Genomic DNA, 17,572 nt, shown 5'->3' with positions numbered 1-17,572 from the left:
CTTAGGGAAAGTTGGCCATTAGGTCTTATTCTGAGTGTCTAGGCAGTGTGACACACAAAATGGTCTTGGACTGCAAAACCAAACAGTTTTTAGTTCAGCAATAAATTTCTTGAGCATATTGTCAAATGTCTTCAGGATACAGAACTATTAAAATGTTCTGATCACTCACACAACCAGGACATTGCTGCTTCTTTCATGTTCCTGGCTTCCATAAAATATGAGTAGGGTTTGGGGGTTTTCTGGGGTTGGGGGGGGTTGGTTTAGGCAGGGGGTTTAAATGTCAAGAGAACTGTTTCTGACATTTTAATGTGGCCTCTTTCTGGCTAATAATCTTTACTTAATCAGTAAACATTACCCTCTTTGTTACCTATCTAAGCCTTTAAATACAAGATGAGCTATTAATACATCCATTGTAAGTCTGGATACTAGATAACATAAGATTACTTGATTCTGCTTGTTTCTGTGAGACAAAAAGTTCTTATTTCTTTTTCAACTATTTCACCTTCACCTCTTTCACAGACCAATTTCAAATTTCACTGAGGCAAACAGTGATTTGCTACATTACCTCAGGTGACAGGGTTTTGCAATGAAGTCTCAAGAAGAGTAAAATATCATTTGAGGAACAATTACAGGAAGAACCATTGAGAGGATTTAAGCAACTTACACAGCAACTGAGGAATTTCCCAGGCTGTATTAAGCTTTGCACAAAGCTTCACCAATAATGATAAAACAGTTTAACAAAGAAGCAGAATCAAGATTGAAATGGTGATATATCAAAGAAATAAATGTAATTTGATCCTCTCTATTTCCTTATGATGTTATGTCCACATAGGACAGAACCAGCTCCATATCACAATGTGAACGTGACAGTAGGGAAGCCTCCTTCATACTATTCCACACATCATCCCCATAATAGTACAATTTGAAACAGACAAAGGACAAGAATCAAAGAGATTTAAAATAAAAATAAATTCCAATGCTGTCAAAATCAGCTTCATAGTAACCAGAACATAATCTGGTACTGGTGACAAAAGAGGATTTCTTATTTCCTCCAGAGGCAGAAAAATTAGCACTGGGCAGATTTTGTGTGAAGTGACTGCCAGCAATGCAGCCACCTCTCAGATCCACAAGTGACCTTGACCTTACAGTGACAAGCACTTTAAAAGGACAGCAGTTTTATCTGCTAAGTCTCTTCATACAGCCTTACTGTGGGCACTACTCTGAACACAATACACTGGTTTGTTCAGTCCATGAACACCAACAGTTTCTCCTGCCTCACGCTGCACTGCACACCTGAATGCTGTTTATTTCAGTGCACCACTATTGGATTATATCAAAAGCTTTTAGGCACAATCCTCACATACACTGCAACAGCTCTCAGAAGTGACAGCATTAAAGCAAGGTAAATATTTAATCACCAAGTGCACTTCCTTTGCAATGCAAGAAATTCTTGGGTTACAAAATTGAAGTTGCTATCCAGCCCTTGGACTGTAATGCACATTTTCAGTCATAAAAGAAACATTGAAAGATTAAACTCTACTTTCATACACAAACAACTGCATTTAAGCAACACTGAAGGAATGATGGGCACTAGAGTGCTCAAAAGTGTGCAATTTCCAAATCCATTTTTTTCTCCTAAGACACTTGTAATAAAAATGCAATTAAAGCTGGTTTTTATTTGGCTTTGCAGTTTCCCTGTACTTAGCAAAACAAACAAGGAATGAGGAGAACAAACTGTTTTCAGGTACTAAAGACTAAGCTACCATTAGTCTGAAGTAAAATACATTACTAGCAAGCAGATGTGTAATGGCACTTGTAATCTTTCAGAACCATTTTCCTTGAAGTCATTTTAAAAACATCCTTTTGTGAAATAAATCATCATTAAAAGGTTCACACAGATTTCCCTCTCAGCACATAAAAGCAAATAAAACAGAATTATACCAGGAAGAGGCATTACTATTATGGAGCAAGAACATCTCTCTCCACTTAAAAACACTGCATTATTCAGAAAACATTTCAAGAGAAGCTCAGGTTTGAATAATTTTCATGTTTGCATACTTCAGAGAAAACATTTAGATAATCTTTGTCACTTAATTCAGAGAAAATAGAAGTCAGTAAAAATGCTTTCATTGATGTACACTTACTGCAATCTCTCTACAGGCCGACATGGATATCCCTGTACCTTCAATCTGCTTCAGTGCATACTCCTTCTCATCTTTTCTGCACACAGGAAAACAAAACAAAGAGAGGAATACATTTAGCTCTGAGTTCTGTTGCATGGATCAATACAAACAAGAGGCTGAAAAGCCAATCTGTTTTCATGCAGAACCTACACTTCGATATTAAAAGCAAGTTTCTTTCCAACAGACTCCAAACATTCCCAGCAAAAGCTCCTAAGAGCTGTTCAGGATCCATGTTTTCAGGAGTAACTTCAGAAGTGGACATGTCTGCTTCCTAAGCAGGACTCAACAGGACCTACTGACACCACAATGCAGGTTCCTTCTCAGCTCCCCACTAAGCAGCCCTTTGTTTTCAGGAATCAGTCATTTACAAGAACTCTGCTCGACATCCAGATGCAGAACCAGGCAATGTGTAACTGTACAGGCAGTAAGCTCAGACCTGTCTCACAGAAACTGCTTTAAATTTCATTAATTTGCAGTCCATCCCCTCTCATACACAGTTCTGCTATGTCAAAGGCTTACACAAACTGCAAATTAGTAACTCCCTAACTCAGATTGCTTAGTGAGATTGTGAAGACAAAATTCTATTGTCTGCAGAACCAAGACCAACTCTGGACATGAAGGATTGGTCATGGCTTTTAAACTCTGGTCATGTTTAAACCACATGGCACAGAACAATCCTGTGCACACATCATCACTTTGAATCCAGAACAGTGCAGCCACTACAGCACTGCAGTACACCCTTCTTTTGGCACATCTGCTCGAGCAGGCACAGCACCCCACTGGCACAGCTATCCTTGAACTAGTTCTACAGACGCAAGCTCTGCATTCAGCTCCTCAGACCTTCACAGTCTGAAGGTCACTGCAGAGACCAGGGATTCCGGCTGGCGCACACTGCCTTCAGCAGCATTGCTTCACATCACTGAGAGCCTGTCAGCACTTAGCCAGCCACAAAACAAAGAACAACTTCAGGTCCTAGAGCGTGTAGGAAAAGGCTGCAACTTTACCGAGCTGCAAACAGGATGCTTCTAGGACACGGGGTTTTGGGAGCATCAAGCAAGAAAGGAGATCATTAAATACTACCTAAAATGAATGAGTATCAAGGATCCAAATACCATATTCTAGACCTCCCAAAATGTTTTTTACCAACAGCATTGGAATCATAAACGTAACCCCCCTGAAAGACATAAATACCATTTACTTGCTCTGGCAGAAATGCAGGTCTGTGTGACTACTCTTCCAAAGTTAACTGTTCTTCTTATGCAAACATAATAGCCAAAAGATCTCCACCAAGTGGTATTTTAACTAATATTTCCTGTTTCATAGTGAAGAAAGAGAGAAATGCATTTAAAACTCCAACACTGAGTCAGTCAATGCAATCTAATGACATCTGCAATTCTAGATACTCAATAAAACAATATTAAGTAGCCAAAGGGAAAGAAAAAATGGTGCTTTATTAGCTATTTCCCCACTTGTAAGAACTCAATAAATAACATCAAATGATGTGTGTAATAGGCAAGTATACTGCTCAACTCCCTCAAGACCTGTGCTCTTATGAAACACTTGAGGCAGGACGAAGTATTTCTACTTCGTGTTGAATACACAGAAAAACTCTGGTGAACCCTGAACACATTTCAAGAGCTTGTGCAGAATTAAATAGCAGGAAAGGTTTCATAAATCCTTTTCTGACAGATCCTGTGTAAGTACATTTTTCACTAGAGAGTGGAGCAAGTGTGATTAAGATTAAACCCCAGTCCTTTACAACAACAAACTGCACAGCTCTGGTATGAGGCAAAAGGCACCCATGCCAGGGATAGCCAAGCAGAAGCAAGGTCTTTGTCCGTAATCATTTTCATCTGGTCCACAGAAATAGTGGCTTGGGAGCAAGCCAACTAACTTCAAGGTCCTGCTGTGTGGGGGTTTGCCTGAGGGCAGGGAGCAAGCAGCACAGACCAAGGTTTAATCAAGTCGATTCTATTGAACAGCCACCACCCCAGGCTAACAGTGCCAGTGTGCTCACTGAATCCAAGTGAAAAGCACAGCAAAACAGAGCTGAAAGGGAATCTGCTTCCTCAGAGGGTGTGAGATAACCACTTTTATTAAAGCTGTTCAAAACCAGTGTAGAAGGATTTATTTGCCTGCTAAAACAAGTATCACATCACACCACTGCCAGGCTTCAAGTTCCCTCATTCCAAACTAGGGGATAAAGGCTAAAATCAACATTGTTTCTCGTTCCAGCAGCACTCCCATTCATGCTAATTTACAAGTTATTAGCTGTTTACAAAAATGAAACTTCTGATAGGAGATGCCCTCATGCTGAGAGCTTCCTGACTCTCCATTTCAGATTGCCATAGGCAGCATCCAAATGCAAGGGGCCTCACACCTATCAGCAGTAACTGAGAAGATCCCTCCGTCACAAACATCCATGCCAGCGTAAGGCTGTAGTTTGGTCTCTGAGGTTAAGCTTTTCCCCCTCAGCAATAACTATGCCATTCTGTAATCTTTAAGGTTAATGTTAACATTTTAATTTGTACAGTGCAAAGGAAACTTCTGCCCTCTTGCCCCCCAAAAATTTACTCAGCTGGCTGGCATCCAACTGCCACATTCGACGCAGAAAATGGAAATACGACTACTGCTGCTTCTAGGTAGCACTTTCCATTTTCCCAAAGCTTTGAAAAGAACAAAGTACTGAATTCACTTCAGAAGGGTGCAGTTCAGAAGCTAATTAAAACATTTCAAAGGAGTTCAACTGTCTCAGCTACTGCAGTTGTACTTCGTGGTGTTCCCATCATAAGAGAAACTACTTTACAAACAAGCCAATGGAAAACTAGAAACAACTTGCCCAAGACCATAAGAAGAACAGGAGGATTCAAAAGTAGTGCATGGTTCAAAGTATTGTTTTATCTCTACTATTCAAATGTTTAAACTTTTAATGATGATCTGTCTTGAATTCAGTTATCAAATTTAAAATACATCCCAATTTCAGAATATCCACATCAAGGAAGTGGCTTGAAAGACTGCAGTCACACCGAAGCTACAACTGAGAGTATCACATCAGTGAATATTGATATTACCATTGCAGTATACATCAGGCATAACTTCCTTAAGTGCACAGTATCATGAACAGAAGTAAAGAAAGTGCACATTTTCTTAAATTAAGTGCACCATAAAAGCATTCCAAGATACAGATAGAAAAACCTAATAGAAAACAACAACAATTCCTCCTTGAAAGCACCACTGATGGAATTCAAACATTTGTGACACTGTAGGACAAAGCCTGCAAAGAGTGTGGAGCTCAGAGTCCTCCAGACAGGGTGCTGCCCCCAACACAGTATTCACACAGATACCGTGTGATGCTCTAATCATTTTGGTTTATTGCTGCCATACAGCACAAATTAAATCACTCAGCAGGAGTGATTAACACCACAGAGTTACAAACTTCCCCTCCCCTGCAAGATAAGGCAAAACTGTGACAATGAAGTGCACCTGAATTTAACTGAAAAACCTTCCATGGTATCAGGAGCCTGGCAGCAGAGCCACAAAACTGATCACATTCAGGGCTGTGAACAAGCTGCTCACAGAATGGTCTGGGTTGGAAGGCACCTCCAAAGGTCATCTAGTCCAACCCTCTCTGCAGTCAGCAGGGGCGTCCTCAACTAGATCAGGTTGCTCAGAGCCCTGCTGAGCTTCACCTTGAATATGTCCAGGAATGGGGCCCTGAGCAACCTGTTCCAGTGTTCCACTACCCTCATGGTAACACTGCACATAGCCACAGCCCCTTACAAATGCAACAGTACCAGTAAAAGTCCCTATGATTGACTGGGAAAAGGACTTAATCATGTACTCATTAAGGTTGGAAAAGACCCCAGGATCATCAAATCCAACCATCACCCCAACACCACCATGCCCACTAAACCACGATGAATTCCTACCCTTCAGTGTTTTTCATGCATACACAAACAGCCACTAGCCCAAACCAATTACAAGTCCAACAAAATCTACACATGCTGTCCATGTTCTTCAACAAGCAAACAGATAAGTATAGATACCTTCTGTTAACTACAGCTTCAGACTATTTCACAGTCACAACCACAGACAGATTTTTAAGATCTCTGTAATAACAGACCCCTGGAAATCTTACTAACCTCAATCTTAATAGAATTTAACCTTTACAGTGCAACATTTCCTAATTGTAAGGAAAGAGAGCACAGCTTCAGTCAGTGCCACACTTTCTCTGAATTTATTGATGAAGATTCACAGATATCTCAAGCAGCTACAAGGTTGTTGCCATTGCTAAAATTAGGCTCCAAAGTATCTTGAGTGATTGAGAACTGTGAATTTCATGTGAGCAGGCTTCTTTTATAACAGATTGGCATAAGCAGACTTAGCAGCCTGTTTGTAAAGGTAAAAAATTTAAATGTTCACATCCAACCATGAAAGCTGCAAAATTACTCTGCTGCTCCAGGTAATTTCTTCTACCATTTGCAGGAGATAGGATCAGGTTGAGCTCTATCTCTTTATAGACAGGCTTGATGAGAGATAATGACTAGATCTAGGAAATACCTCCCTTCCAGAAAGGATACTCCATGTGAAGATTTGCTACCTTAAAGTAAGGAGAAAAATTCTTCTGAAATAAGGAGGAAATAAACTTGTATTTATCAGTGAACTGTGTACCAAGGCCACAAAGTTGTTTAGACTACGACAAAAATACATCTGTGTCGTGCTTCGTAAAAATCACTTAGAAGAAGAATGTTTGTGACTAACTACAAGTGTCAAGAACATTAGCTGTCTGGGTTTGGCAATTTTATAAGTAGAGGTCCTAAAGCCACGGTGTAAAAAGCATGCTGTTAACTCCACAGTCCCAGCTTCATGTGCATCACATCTCCTCTGCAGTGCTAAATAGTGCAACCTCGTTAAGTGGGCAATTACTATTAAATCACCAAGTGTTGGGAAGCCCACATTTGTTTGGAGTCTCTTTGGTGAGAGCCTGTTTCAAACACCAAGTGTAGATCTAGTTATTTTCTTCCTAAATCATTACCATGCATGAGCTTCATCTGCAGGGGAAAAATTAAAAGCGGGGAAGAGGAGGAAAGAACAGAAAAGAAAGCTCAGTGTAGCACCTATCAGAAGGACAATGGCCTAAAGCTTGAAAGTTACTCAGCTTTCCTTTTCCAGCTCATGACAAATGCTTCCTCTACAGCATATAGAAAGCTCAGATTTATCAGAGAGACCTGCCACACAATTTCTGTTCTTTTCCTTCAGACTTGCCAACTCAAATGATGTGAGGTGAAATCTCCACTTCTCATAGCCAGACCTACATGAAAGCTCACTAACACTATGTGGATGTAATTCTCTCTAAACTAGCCTTTAGGTACAAAAGCTGCCACCCAAATCATGGGTAAGAAGCAAGACCAAACATTTCGTATGGGCAGAGTGAGACACTGCACACATTTGTTACAGCTGGAAAATTGCCCAGTTGAAAAAACACCCCCAGAAGAAGGTGTAAAGGCTGCAACTAAATGATACAAAGTCACCAAGAGCCAGCTTTTCTTTAGCACAAATTCTCCACCTCCTACAACACATCCAACTTCTTACGCTGCTGAAACCCCCAGCTGGGTTCTTCTTGGGGCACCAGGACACTGAAAGGATAATGCCAGTTTGGAGCACGGTCTAGTTGCTATGCTTGTTGTCAGGGATGGGTGTAGGAAAGGCAGAGAAGGTGTTCTGCTTGCAGCTGAGCTCCTGGGGTCTCGCTCAGGTTGTGTGCTGAACAATGTGGGGTTTGGGCATGTTCCCCAGCGCACAGAATCATGGAATGCACTGGGTTGGAATCTTTGAAGCATGGTTCACTTGGGTGATGATGGACACAGTTTAGCACCAGACTTGGTAGAGTTAGATGCTAGTTGGACTTGATCTTAACAGTTTTTTTTCAACCAAAACGATTCTATGATCATTCAATTCAGTCCAAAACAGGGGGGAGGGAAGGGAAATCATCACTGGTAATAGAGCATCTCCCTTTTTTTTTCTCCTCACTTTAATGTCAGGCAGTTAGGATCTCACAAAGTTACAGATGTCTTTTCTTCAGCCTTGCTACTTTCCCAGCAACAAACAAGGTCTCTAGTCAGCAACAACCGTATCTGCTCCTGGGGAACGTGACCCATGTCCTGCTTCCTTTGAACTTTAAAAAGCCATGTCCCACAGACAGAACTTCTCTCATGCTCTTCCTGTAGCTTAAGATCATCACTTGGATAAAGTTTTGCACTAACATTGTTTCCCACCATTGAACTCAAGCTAAAAGTAGAATAAATGGCATTCAATTCATAATGGTCTTTTTGGTTGTTCTGAACCGAAGGTCAAATCGAATTTGGTAATTTGTCTACCTCTGTTTCTCATTTGGAGCACGACAGAACTGGGCAAAAGAACAACTGGCTGTGCAGTGCAATGAATGGTTTTAATCAAAAGGTACAAAGGTTCTTTACTATGAGGGTAGTGGAACACTGGAATGGGCTGCCAAGGGAGGTGGCTGAGGTCCCATCCCTGGAGATACTCAAAGCGGAGCTTGTCAGGGTTCTGGGCAGCCTGATCGAATTGAGGATGCCCCTGCTGACTGCAGAGGGGGTTGGACTGGATGACCTTCTGAGGTCCCTTCCAACCCAGACCATTCTGTGATAAAGATAACTTCTGAAGCCTACAAGACCCTTGAGAACACAGCAAACACTCATATAGGAACTCTGTAGCAGGAATAGACACTCAAAGACACAGGCTGAAACCCAGCCTCAGCTGTGTGAACGAGAGTGAACCAAAGCACCGAACGTGGCAGTTCTGAGTGAGAAGGTGTCAAAGCTGAGCAGGAATCTGTGATAATCCATGGAGGTACTAAAACAGTGAGAATTTTCTTGAAGCACCTTTGAATTAGCAGATTCCATGAGTCAGAAGATACGAAGTGCCTTTCTCAAAACACTCTGCTTAGGAGTCAAGCAGTAAATCCGTGCTACTGGAACTTCATGAATGAATGGCCTTTGTAAGGCGAGGAAGAGTAAGTTTAGGCTAGATTTTAAGAAGAATTTCTTCAGTACAAGGGTGGTCAGACTCTGAAGTAGGTTGCCCAGAAAACCTGGGTGCTTGTGCAAGCACATCTGTAGTGTTCTCAATCACTGCAGTTTGTGGGGATTGGGGGTTTTTGCTTGGGGGTTTTTTTTCTGGTCGGTTTTTACATCATGCATGATGTGAAAATACTCATCTTGAAAGTAAGCTTATGAAAGAAACTGTGCAACACTTGTGCCTACAACACAGATTAGACTGGATGACCCAGAAATACATCAACATATGAAACTTCTGTATGTGCAGCAGTTCACATGAGAAGTATTTAGCTTCTAACCTAACCCCTGTCATGCCTTGCTTTGCACCCTTCTTGGGGGCAGAAAGGAATCTCTTTTTTTCTCCTTCAAGCTCTTACTGCATCACTGTTGGAAAATTCTTAACCCCCTCACTCTGCAACAGGAAACTTCTTATCCTCTTCATCTCTTTAAAAAAGCACCACTAAATCTTGAGAGGTCTTCCTTCATAGCTTCTTATGGGCTAATTTATGCACAGGACTTCTTCTGCACACTTGGCAAAAATCTTCATCTGTTTCACTCTCAAACACAACCTCTTCTACATCTCATCAGCATCAACTCCTTTCTTTCTCAAGCTCCTATCACCACCACAATACCTGAGTGCTTCCCACAGCAGCACACTAAATACCAAGCTGAATGCCATTGGCTTTCTGAAAGGCTACAGGCTGTACAGCTCATTTCTACACTTGGTTCCAGGGAGAGGAACAGAAGAAAGGCCAAAATAGCCATGGAAGAGACCATATGCAAGAAGCACTAAAAACGACTGCTCACCACTTGCACTATGCTCTTGGGCAGGAAGCAAAGCCACCGTGTAGCTGCACTGGCAGCTCGCAGTAAGGCACAGTTACGAAATACTAACAGCCCCTGCCTAGATTAGAGGAGTTATTAGACTGCTTTGCAGGCAACTAGCTAAACAGGTTTGGGTTAGTTCTGCTGCTCCTTCTCACACATTAAGAGCACTCAGTGGTAAAAGGTATTTTCAGGATTTGCAGGTAAATCCAGTATTTAAGTTTTCTTAGCTATTGGGAGATTATAGTGAGGCATGAACATAGTGAGGCATGAACACTTTGAGCCATTTTACCTGCCTCAAGATAATAAGTTCCATCAAGAATGAAAAGTATTAAATTGAGGAGCAAGACATAGCTTTTCAGATACCATCAGCAGCAGAATTTCTGCATTCAGGATCAAATGCATTGCCTCCTTACTTGGGTCAATATTTCTGTGCTTTAGCCTGCCACAGGATTACATTAGTAATCAACAACTGCAGCTGAAAAGCCAAATTGCTTACATTCAAGACAATGTCAGATAGAGGAAATATGCAAATACATCAATTGTTACAGACTCTCAAACACCTTACAAGTATGAATTAGCATTGGTACAGAACACTGCAGCTCCCGACACACTCCTGCTATTCTGCTTCAGTAATTAAAACACTGCAGAACAACAATGTGGAGAGAACAGCACACAAATTATTGCTGTACAAATACTGATTTAAGAAAATAAGCAGATTACCTTTGCCTCCTCTACACTGACAGCTCTCTACCACCACAGTAATCTCAGTCATGAGCGTGACCAGCTGCAACCTCTGAACAACACAACAATATTAGCAGAAGCCCCAACTGCAGCGAGTGGCCCCAGGAGAAAGGTGGTTTTTCCCCCAGAGCAGGCTACTTTTTCCTCTCTTAATCAGTATTTTGGGATGTTTCTACATCTGCTGCAAACAAGTAAGATGCATCAAATAAAAAAATACTAAAACCAAAAGGTTCTGTGGCCAGGACCACAGCCAGCATTCCCACATTACATTACACACTTGCCCTGGCTGTGTGTACTTCATCTCCTTTCCTCTTCCTATGGCCCAACTTTCACCTGACTCCTGCGTGGGCCTGGATGCTGTAAGCACTTCAGATCCGTGTTAAGAATTTACATTAATGCTCCTGCACACCAGTATCAGCCCAAGAAAGAAAACAGACTGTCCTCTTTAGTAACAAGCTCACAGTACTCAAAAATGGAGGGAGGGAGCAGAAGATTGTATTAGTCTCCCCCCTCCTATGCATGTACTTCACAGTGATCTTTTTGCACTTGCATGAATGTTGCCCCTCTTCCAAAAGAGAATTCCATATTTGGCAGCTGAGGAGAAGCCTGGTTTATAGCAGTTCTCTTGTTCAGCCCTCTTGTTTGAAAGTTAGGGATAAATTAAGAACTAAGTAATCTGACAAGTTACAACTAGTGAGCTGTTTGGGTTTTTCAAAGTGTATCCCTGCAGCAGCCTACAAATCTACACATTTCACTCAGCTGATACGTTGTACAGTTCAGGGCAGTGCCAAACATTTTATACTTGTCAGAGGTTAACAGGGCAGGATGGTCTGCCAGGGCAGTGCCATCTGCAGAGCAGTGAGCCTGGGAGCTGCCCAGAGTACAGCCCCTGGTCCTTCCCCTGCCATCATCTTGCTCACCCTCCTTTCCTGTCATTCCCTCTGTCACAAGACTTAAAAGCACATATCTGCTTTTTAAAATGTATTTTGAATAGTGGAGATTAAAAAGGCTATCTACTTGGTTACCCAGAAGAAAAAAACACCACCACAAAAGCTGTCACTTTATTTTAATAACCAAAAGCCAAATTAAAATTAACACAGCCATGTCTTGAGAGAAAGCAGCCAGCTCAGTTGTTTGTGTAAAGGTAAGCAGAATCAGCAATAACTAGGAAAGGTATTGTTCACACCAAGATTTCAGCTTTGGCAAGTGTTATGTTTGCTGTGGCTGCTACAGAATGAAGAATGAAGTGGCCTATTTCCTACTTGACTCCTGCATCCCATTATTCCTTGCAGGCTCCTGACTAATCAACAGAGGTTATCTTTTCAGCTTGTTGACTTGTCCAAACATCCTCCTGCAGGTGAGCTGACATCCTGGTGAGGCTACTGAAACACTTTGTAGTGGCTTGGACTGACAGGAGGAATTTTCCTGACGAGTAAAGTGAAATAATTGAGGCAAACACAACAAATAAACAGAATTTCCAATCCTTGCTTCATCCTAAAAATTGCCTCCCATACGATAAGGAGATATAGGAAGTGAAACAACTAAGCACAACTGTGACCAAAGCAGCAGCAAGAAATGTAAGAAGGAGAGGTAAGATAAAAAACAAAAACCTCACTTCCCTAACCATGGCTGGAAAAACTGCATAAATGTGAACAAAGGTCCAAAAAAAGTTAGCAAAAGATGACACTGAGGTATTACAGACACACCAAAAACATCACAATAGATTTCCCAGCTACATAAAGAGCTAAAAACTCAACAAGGACAACTGAATTGCAATCATGAGGCTTACATCAGCATTCCCCCTCTCAGACACTGATCCTGGGTTTGTGTACACTGAAATACACCACTAGATTGCCTGTCTAGAGACCCCTATTTTCTAGCCCTTCAGGACTACGAAGATATTAATATGTTTTGTAAACTCAGAGGCCTGGGTACATGCCTAAAGCAGGTGATACCACCAGAGCTCAGAGCACACAAACACAACCAAAGCAAATGGAAGCTGCAGGTGCTCAGGCAGGGCATGCAAATGTCACACCAACTAGGATACCAGGTAGTGATAGGACTAGGGGGAATGGAATGAAGCTGGAGGTGGGGAGATTCAGGCCGGATGTGAGGAGGAAGTTCTTCCCCATGAGAGTGGTGAAGCCCTGGAATGGGTTGTCCAGGGAGGTGGTTGAGGCCCCATCCCTGGAGGTGTTTAAGACCAGGCTGGATGAGGCTTCGCCCAGCCTGATCTAGTGTGGGGTGTCCCTGCCCATGGCAGGGGGGTTGGAACTAGATGATCCTTGTGGTCCCTTCCAACCCTGACTGATTCTACGAGTCTAACATTGTGTTCAAATCTGAATGGCTATTAAAAATAAATGAATTCATTCACTCATCAATAATAATCTTTTTGCTTTCACAGAAATCAATCAAGCTCTCTAGAAACAGGCCCAAACGGCTGGGAAAAGCCAAACTAAGCTGCTACTTTGTTCAAGAACTGCTTTTATGCCCAAGCTATTCAGAGAGATCTAAGCAATGCAGCCACTTCTTTTACAAGCATTTTATCCAAGAGCTTGCCAGGCTCCGTATAAACACATTTTACTATTTCATAAAGTTTATATGCCAAGTTTTTGAAACGTGAAGTGACAGGCTCTCAGTGCAATTTCTGCAGAGCTACGAGGTTCTTTATTGCCTGCAGCCTCCTGAGACTGTAAATTGTCTGTAAGAAGCCACTAGCCAGATTTCTTTTCTCTCATACAGGAGTGCCTTGCAAATCTGGAAGAATGAAGCAGTCTCTACGATCAGCCAAAGAAGAATTCCTCAACATGAGGCTCAAAATCCCCCTGTGATCAGCACGCTGTAAATACAAATCGCTGCTGGGTTTCTGTTGCCATCACTGGGAAACGTTTCTCTCCCTCCTCAAGGACACCTTACAGCTAAGAACTAATGCTAAATGTCCTCCACCCCATGAAGATATTTCAGCTATTTTCATAAGGAACTCATCTCCACTCAATAATTTAGGTTTGGGGTTTTTTTCCTGACTTGTTCACACCTTGCATTCACCCAAGGTCCTGAAGTCATACAACAGCAACTGAGACTGAACTCTCCAATGCCACGAGAAGGAAAACCAAACCCCAGCTTTCCAGCTTCATGAAGTAACTGTACTATGTACCCACAAGTTTTATATGTTTGTGCCCTATCACATTGCATTTCGATCTGCCTACTCAATCTTTGCATGTATTTTTACCAGCCAAGTTTTCTTAAGGCTCAATGTCTGATGATTCCCAGCTCAGACATATTATCTATCCTGTTACTGTGTTTACCTTTCCTTTGCCACTCATTTGCCTTCGTATCACATTGACAACGACGATCACTGAAGAGGTTAAGTTAGAAACAGACATCAAAGCTCATTTGTTTTTCACAAAACAGAGAACTCCAAAGATCTGCCTCTTTCATGCTATTCTTGCAAGCAATAATTTTAAGATTGCCATATCAAAACCCACATTTCGCCAGCATTTTGGGTGGATTTGCTACCCCTTCCTCTCATGTATATATGGCATTAATAAATAATTAATAAATACATACAATTTTTACAAACCACCAAACCCACAAATATCAGAAGAGCTCAGTGGCAGCAACAATCCACCAAGAGGCTTTAACACTTCTTTTTCAAAGCTGGCCGTGCTCTAGCGTTCTAAGGTTGCAGAACAAACCAGTCAGAATCAGAGCTCCCTTCCCAGCACCTGATCTACCACCTAATTACTGTGCTACCTTCTCTGCTATCCATCACTTCGACACTACATCCTTTTAACTCTTTTTACATTTTTCAAGACACACATGAATGCAATTTACCCCTACATAAAAATCCCTGGACTTCTCCATTAACCTACAGCCTTCCATAAACCACTTTCAAAACTGTATTTTGAAAATTGCCATTTATCCCTATCCAGTTTTGGGGTTTTCTTTCTTTTTCAAAGTTTCAGTTGCCTAGGATGGAGGCTATTACTCTTTGGCTTTCTGCTAGAAGGCTGTCACCTCTGATCTGCAAGTATGTTTTAATCTAACTCTACAGTATTCCAAGACAGTTCTACAAATGCAGTCTGTGTTTGTGCACTCTTCACACACCACTCTGAAAAAGCACTTGATGGTTCTTCCAGAAGAAAAGGGTTGCATTTGGAACCTGCATGCTGGAGCCTTACCCAGGCCTCAGGACTGCTCCTCTCCAACAGCTGCATCCCACCTAAGCAATTCTGAATCGTTTGCCATCACTTTCTCAACCACAGTACAGTGACAACGGCATCCACAGGACACGCATCCCACGGTGCCAGCTGTCTTTACACCAGGGCAAAGAAAGAAGGCCTGCTTTAGCAAGATACATGGGTTTCACGGCCGAATGGCCTCTCTGGATGTAGCCAGCAGACAGGTATTAGGAGGCAAGGTCAGGCATGGAGCTTTCGCATGGAAAACGAGGCCCGATGCAGACACACCTCCCGCCGCACACCCCTGCGCTGGCACTGACAGAAGCTGCCAGCCCTGCCAGCGAGGAGCCTGCTGGACACGCCACCAAGCCAAGCCTGCCCGGCTCTGTGTTCAGCCCCCGGGCACCGGGGTTGGGGCCAAACCAGGGACCACCACATTCCCCGGGGGTTTCCTGGCCCCCTCGGGTGCATCGGCCTGAACGGGAGAGCTCTGGAGAGGCGGTCGGTAGCCAGGCGCTGCTCGCATCAAACTCGCTCCGTCTCCAATCCTCTGCAAGTTCTCGGAGCAGCATGTCAAAGCACGACTGCAGTCACACAAAGGGTGAAAGCGATGACCTGAAACCCGGTATGGAAACCAAAGGCGATCCCAACGACACAGCCTGCTGACACAGCACCCCTCGCCCGCTGCGCCGGTGGAGGGGGCAGCGCGGGACGCGCCACCGGGGCCTCGGCCGCGATCGTCACCGCCGGCGGCGGAGCGCCGCCGCGTCCCACGGCCGCCAGGACGGCGGGCACGGCGGGAGACCGCCACAGCAGGGCGGCGGGCGCTGCCACCGGGCAGAGACGGGCGGTCGGGCTCGTCTGCCCCTCACGCCACGCCGGGGCTCGCCGAGCACCGACCCGCGCTTACACAGGCACCGCACCGCAGGGCCGCGGACCGCCCCCGCCGCAGGGCCGAGGCACCGGGGCCCGCTCCCGGCGCGGGCTGAGGGCTGCCTGGGCGGACTCCGCGCTCTGGCCCCCGCCGGCTGCCAGAAACTTTCCGGAGAGAGGAGGGCGGGGGGAGGGGGGTGGAGGGGGGCCCAGCCGGCCGTTGGCGGCGGGGCCCGGCGGCGCGGCGCGGCCCTTACCCGTCCTTGCGGCGGGCCTTGTAGACGTGCCCGTAGGTGCCTCTGCCCACTTTGCAGCCCTCATACTCGAACAGGTCCTCCACCCGCTCGCGCTCGGCCGCCAGCTTCGACTTGAACTCGTAGTCCATGTCTCGCCCATGGGCGGGGAGGGACGGGCAAGGGACGCGACGGCCGGATCAGCACCCCCGGCTGGCGGAGCCCCCTCCCGGCGCCGCCATTTCCGGGGCTCGGCGGGGGGCGGCGGGCGGGCAAGCAGAGGGGGGTGAGGGGGCGGTTTGTTTTTGTTTTGGTTTGGGGCTTTTTGGCGGGGGAGGGGGTGCGCTCCGCCGCCACCCGCTTCAACTCGGCTCCTCGCCGCGCGGCGCGGGGGATGCCGGGAGTCGTAGTGCGGCTGCGGGAGACAGCCCCGGCACCATGGGCCGGACATGGTGGCGGCAGAACTACAACTCCCGGTATGCCCCGGGCCGCTCCGGCCAGGCGGCGTCGGCGCACTTGGCTCCCCGGAGGCACTGAGTGTTTCAGCGGCCGCTGGGAACTTGCTGACTCTTCACATTGCGGGCAGAGACGGGAGCGGCGAGCGTAGCCGGGCTTGCCTACTCTCGCTGGGGCGGAGGGAGCGAGGCCGCACGCCTCACCGCAACCAGGGCCGCACCACGCATAGCCCCAAGCCGTGGGGCACCGAATAGTGCGGCAACTTGTTTATCTCGCCAGCTGCCACTCATGGCTCAGCCCCGCCCTGCGCTGGATGCTGCCCTCTGATTGGCCGCTGTCGCCCCGCCCTGCCGTGGTTGGGCCGCGGGGCGCCGCCGCCGGCGGCGGGTTCGGGTGGGATCGTGGAGGCGTCCCGCGCGACAGCAGAGCTCGGGCGGGCGGCTGATTCGAGGCAGCTCGAACCCGGGAGTTGGCGGCGTAAGGGAAGAGCTCCTGCTCGCCTGGAGGGCGGAGGTGCAGCCCCGGGAGCGGCGGTTGCCGCGTCCGATGCTGTCACCACCCGGGCCCTGGCCCACCCAGAGCAAACGGCTCGGCAGTGGAGCCGAGACTCAGTTTCGGGTGCGCCGCTTCGGAGGCGCCGAGCGAGAAACCGGCGAGAAGCCGGAGAAGGTGGCGACCACGCGGGTGTCACCTTTGTGTCGCTGCAGGTCTATATTGGAACGGGAATGTTCAGAAAGGGGCTGGATGTAGCCAGGCGCTGCTAAATAAACTAATTTTTCACAGATCGACAGCGGCCGATTACAGCGTTTGCATTCAGATACCGACCCAGGCTTATCGCTGAGGCTTTCTGCTTCGATATGGCAGCAAAGCTCTGTTCGGCTCCAAGCACAGCTGTAGGAAAACACGATGCTGCTTTTGGAGATCTCTCATTGAGAGCTTCCTTTGTAAAGAGCATCTGTTGGAGTGTATTTGCATTATGTAAGGACCCCACAGAGCTAACC

The 17,572-nt window shown here is 45.4% G+C and overlaps 1 protein-coding gene across 1 annotated transcript in view; it reads right to left on the bottom strand.

The window, feature by feature from the left end:
• CDK19 (cyclin dependent kinase 19) overlaps nt 1-16,417 on the bottom strand; it is an 83,222-nt gene extending 66,805 nt beyond the window's left edge. The window contains exons 1-2 of the mRNA XM_054174006.1: nt 16,140-16,417; nt 2,145-2,220 (exon numbers count right to left, since the gene is read on the bottom strand). Coding sequence (XP_054029981.1) covers nt 2,145-2,220; nt 16,140-16,267 — 204 coding nt within the window. The 5' untranslated portion in view covers nt 16,268-16,417. The remainder of the gene's footprint in view (nt 1-2,144; nt 2,221-16,139) is intronic.
• Between the last annotated feature and the right edge of the window lie 1,155 nt (nt 16,418-17,572).

The sequence above is a fragment of the Dryobates pubescens genome, chromosome 28 (assembly GCF_014839835.1).
Source record: "Dryobates pubescens isolate bDryPub1 chromosome 28, bDryPub1.pri, whole genome shotgun sequence".
In the NCBI taxonomy this organism is placed as follows: domain Eukaryota; kingdom Metazoa; phylum Chordata; class Aves; order Piciformes; family Picidae; genus Dryobates; species Dryobates pubescens.
The sequence above is the reverse complement of the archived record's forward strand: the minus strand, read 5'-3'. Positions and strand labels throughout refer to the sequence as shown.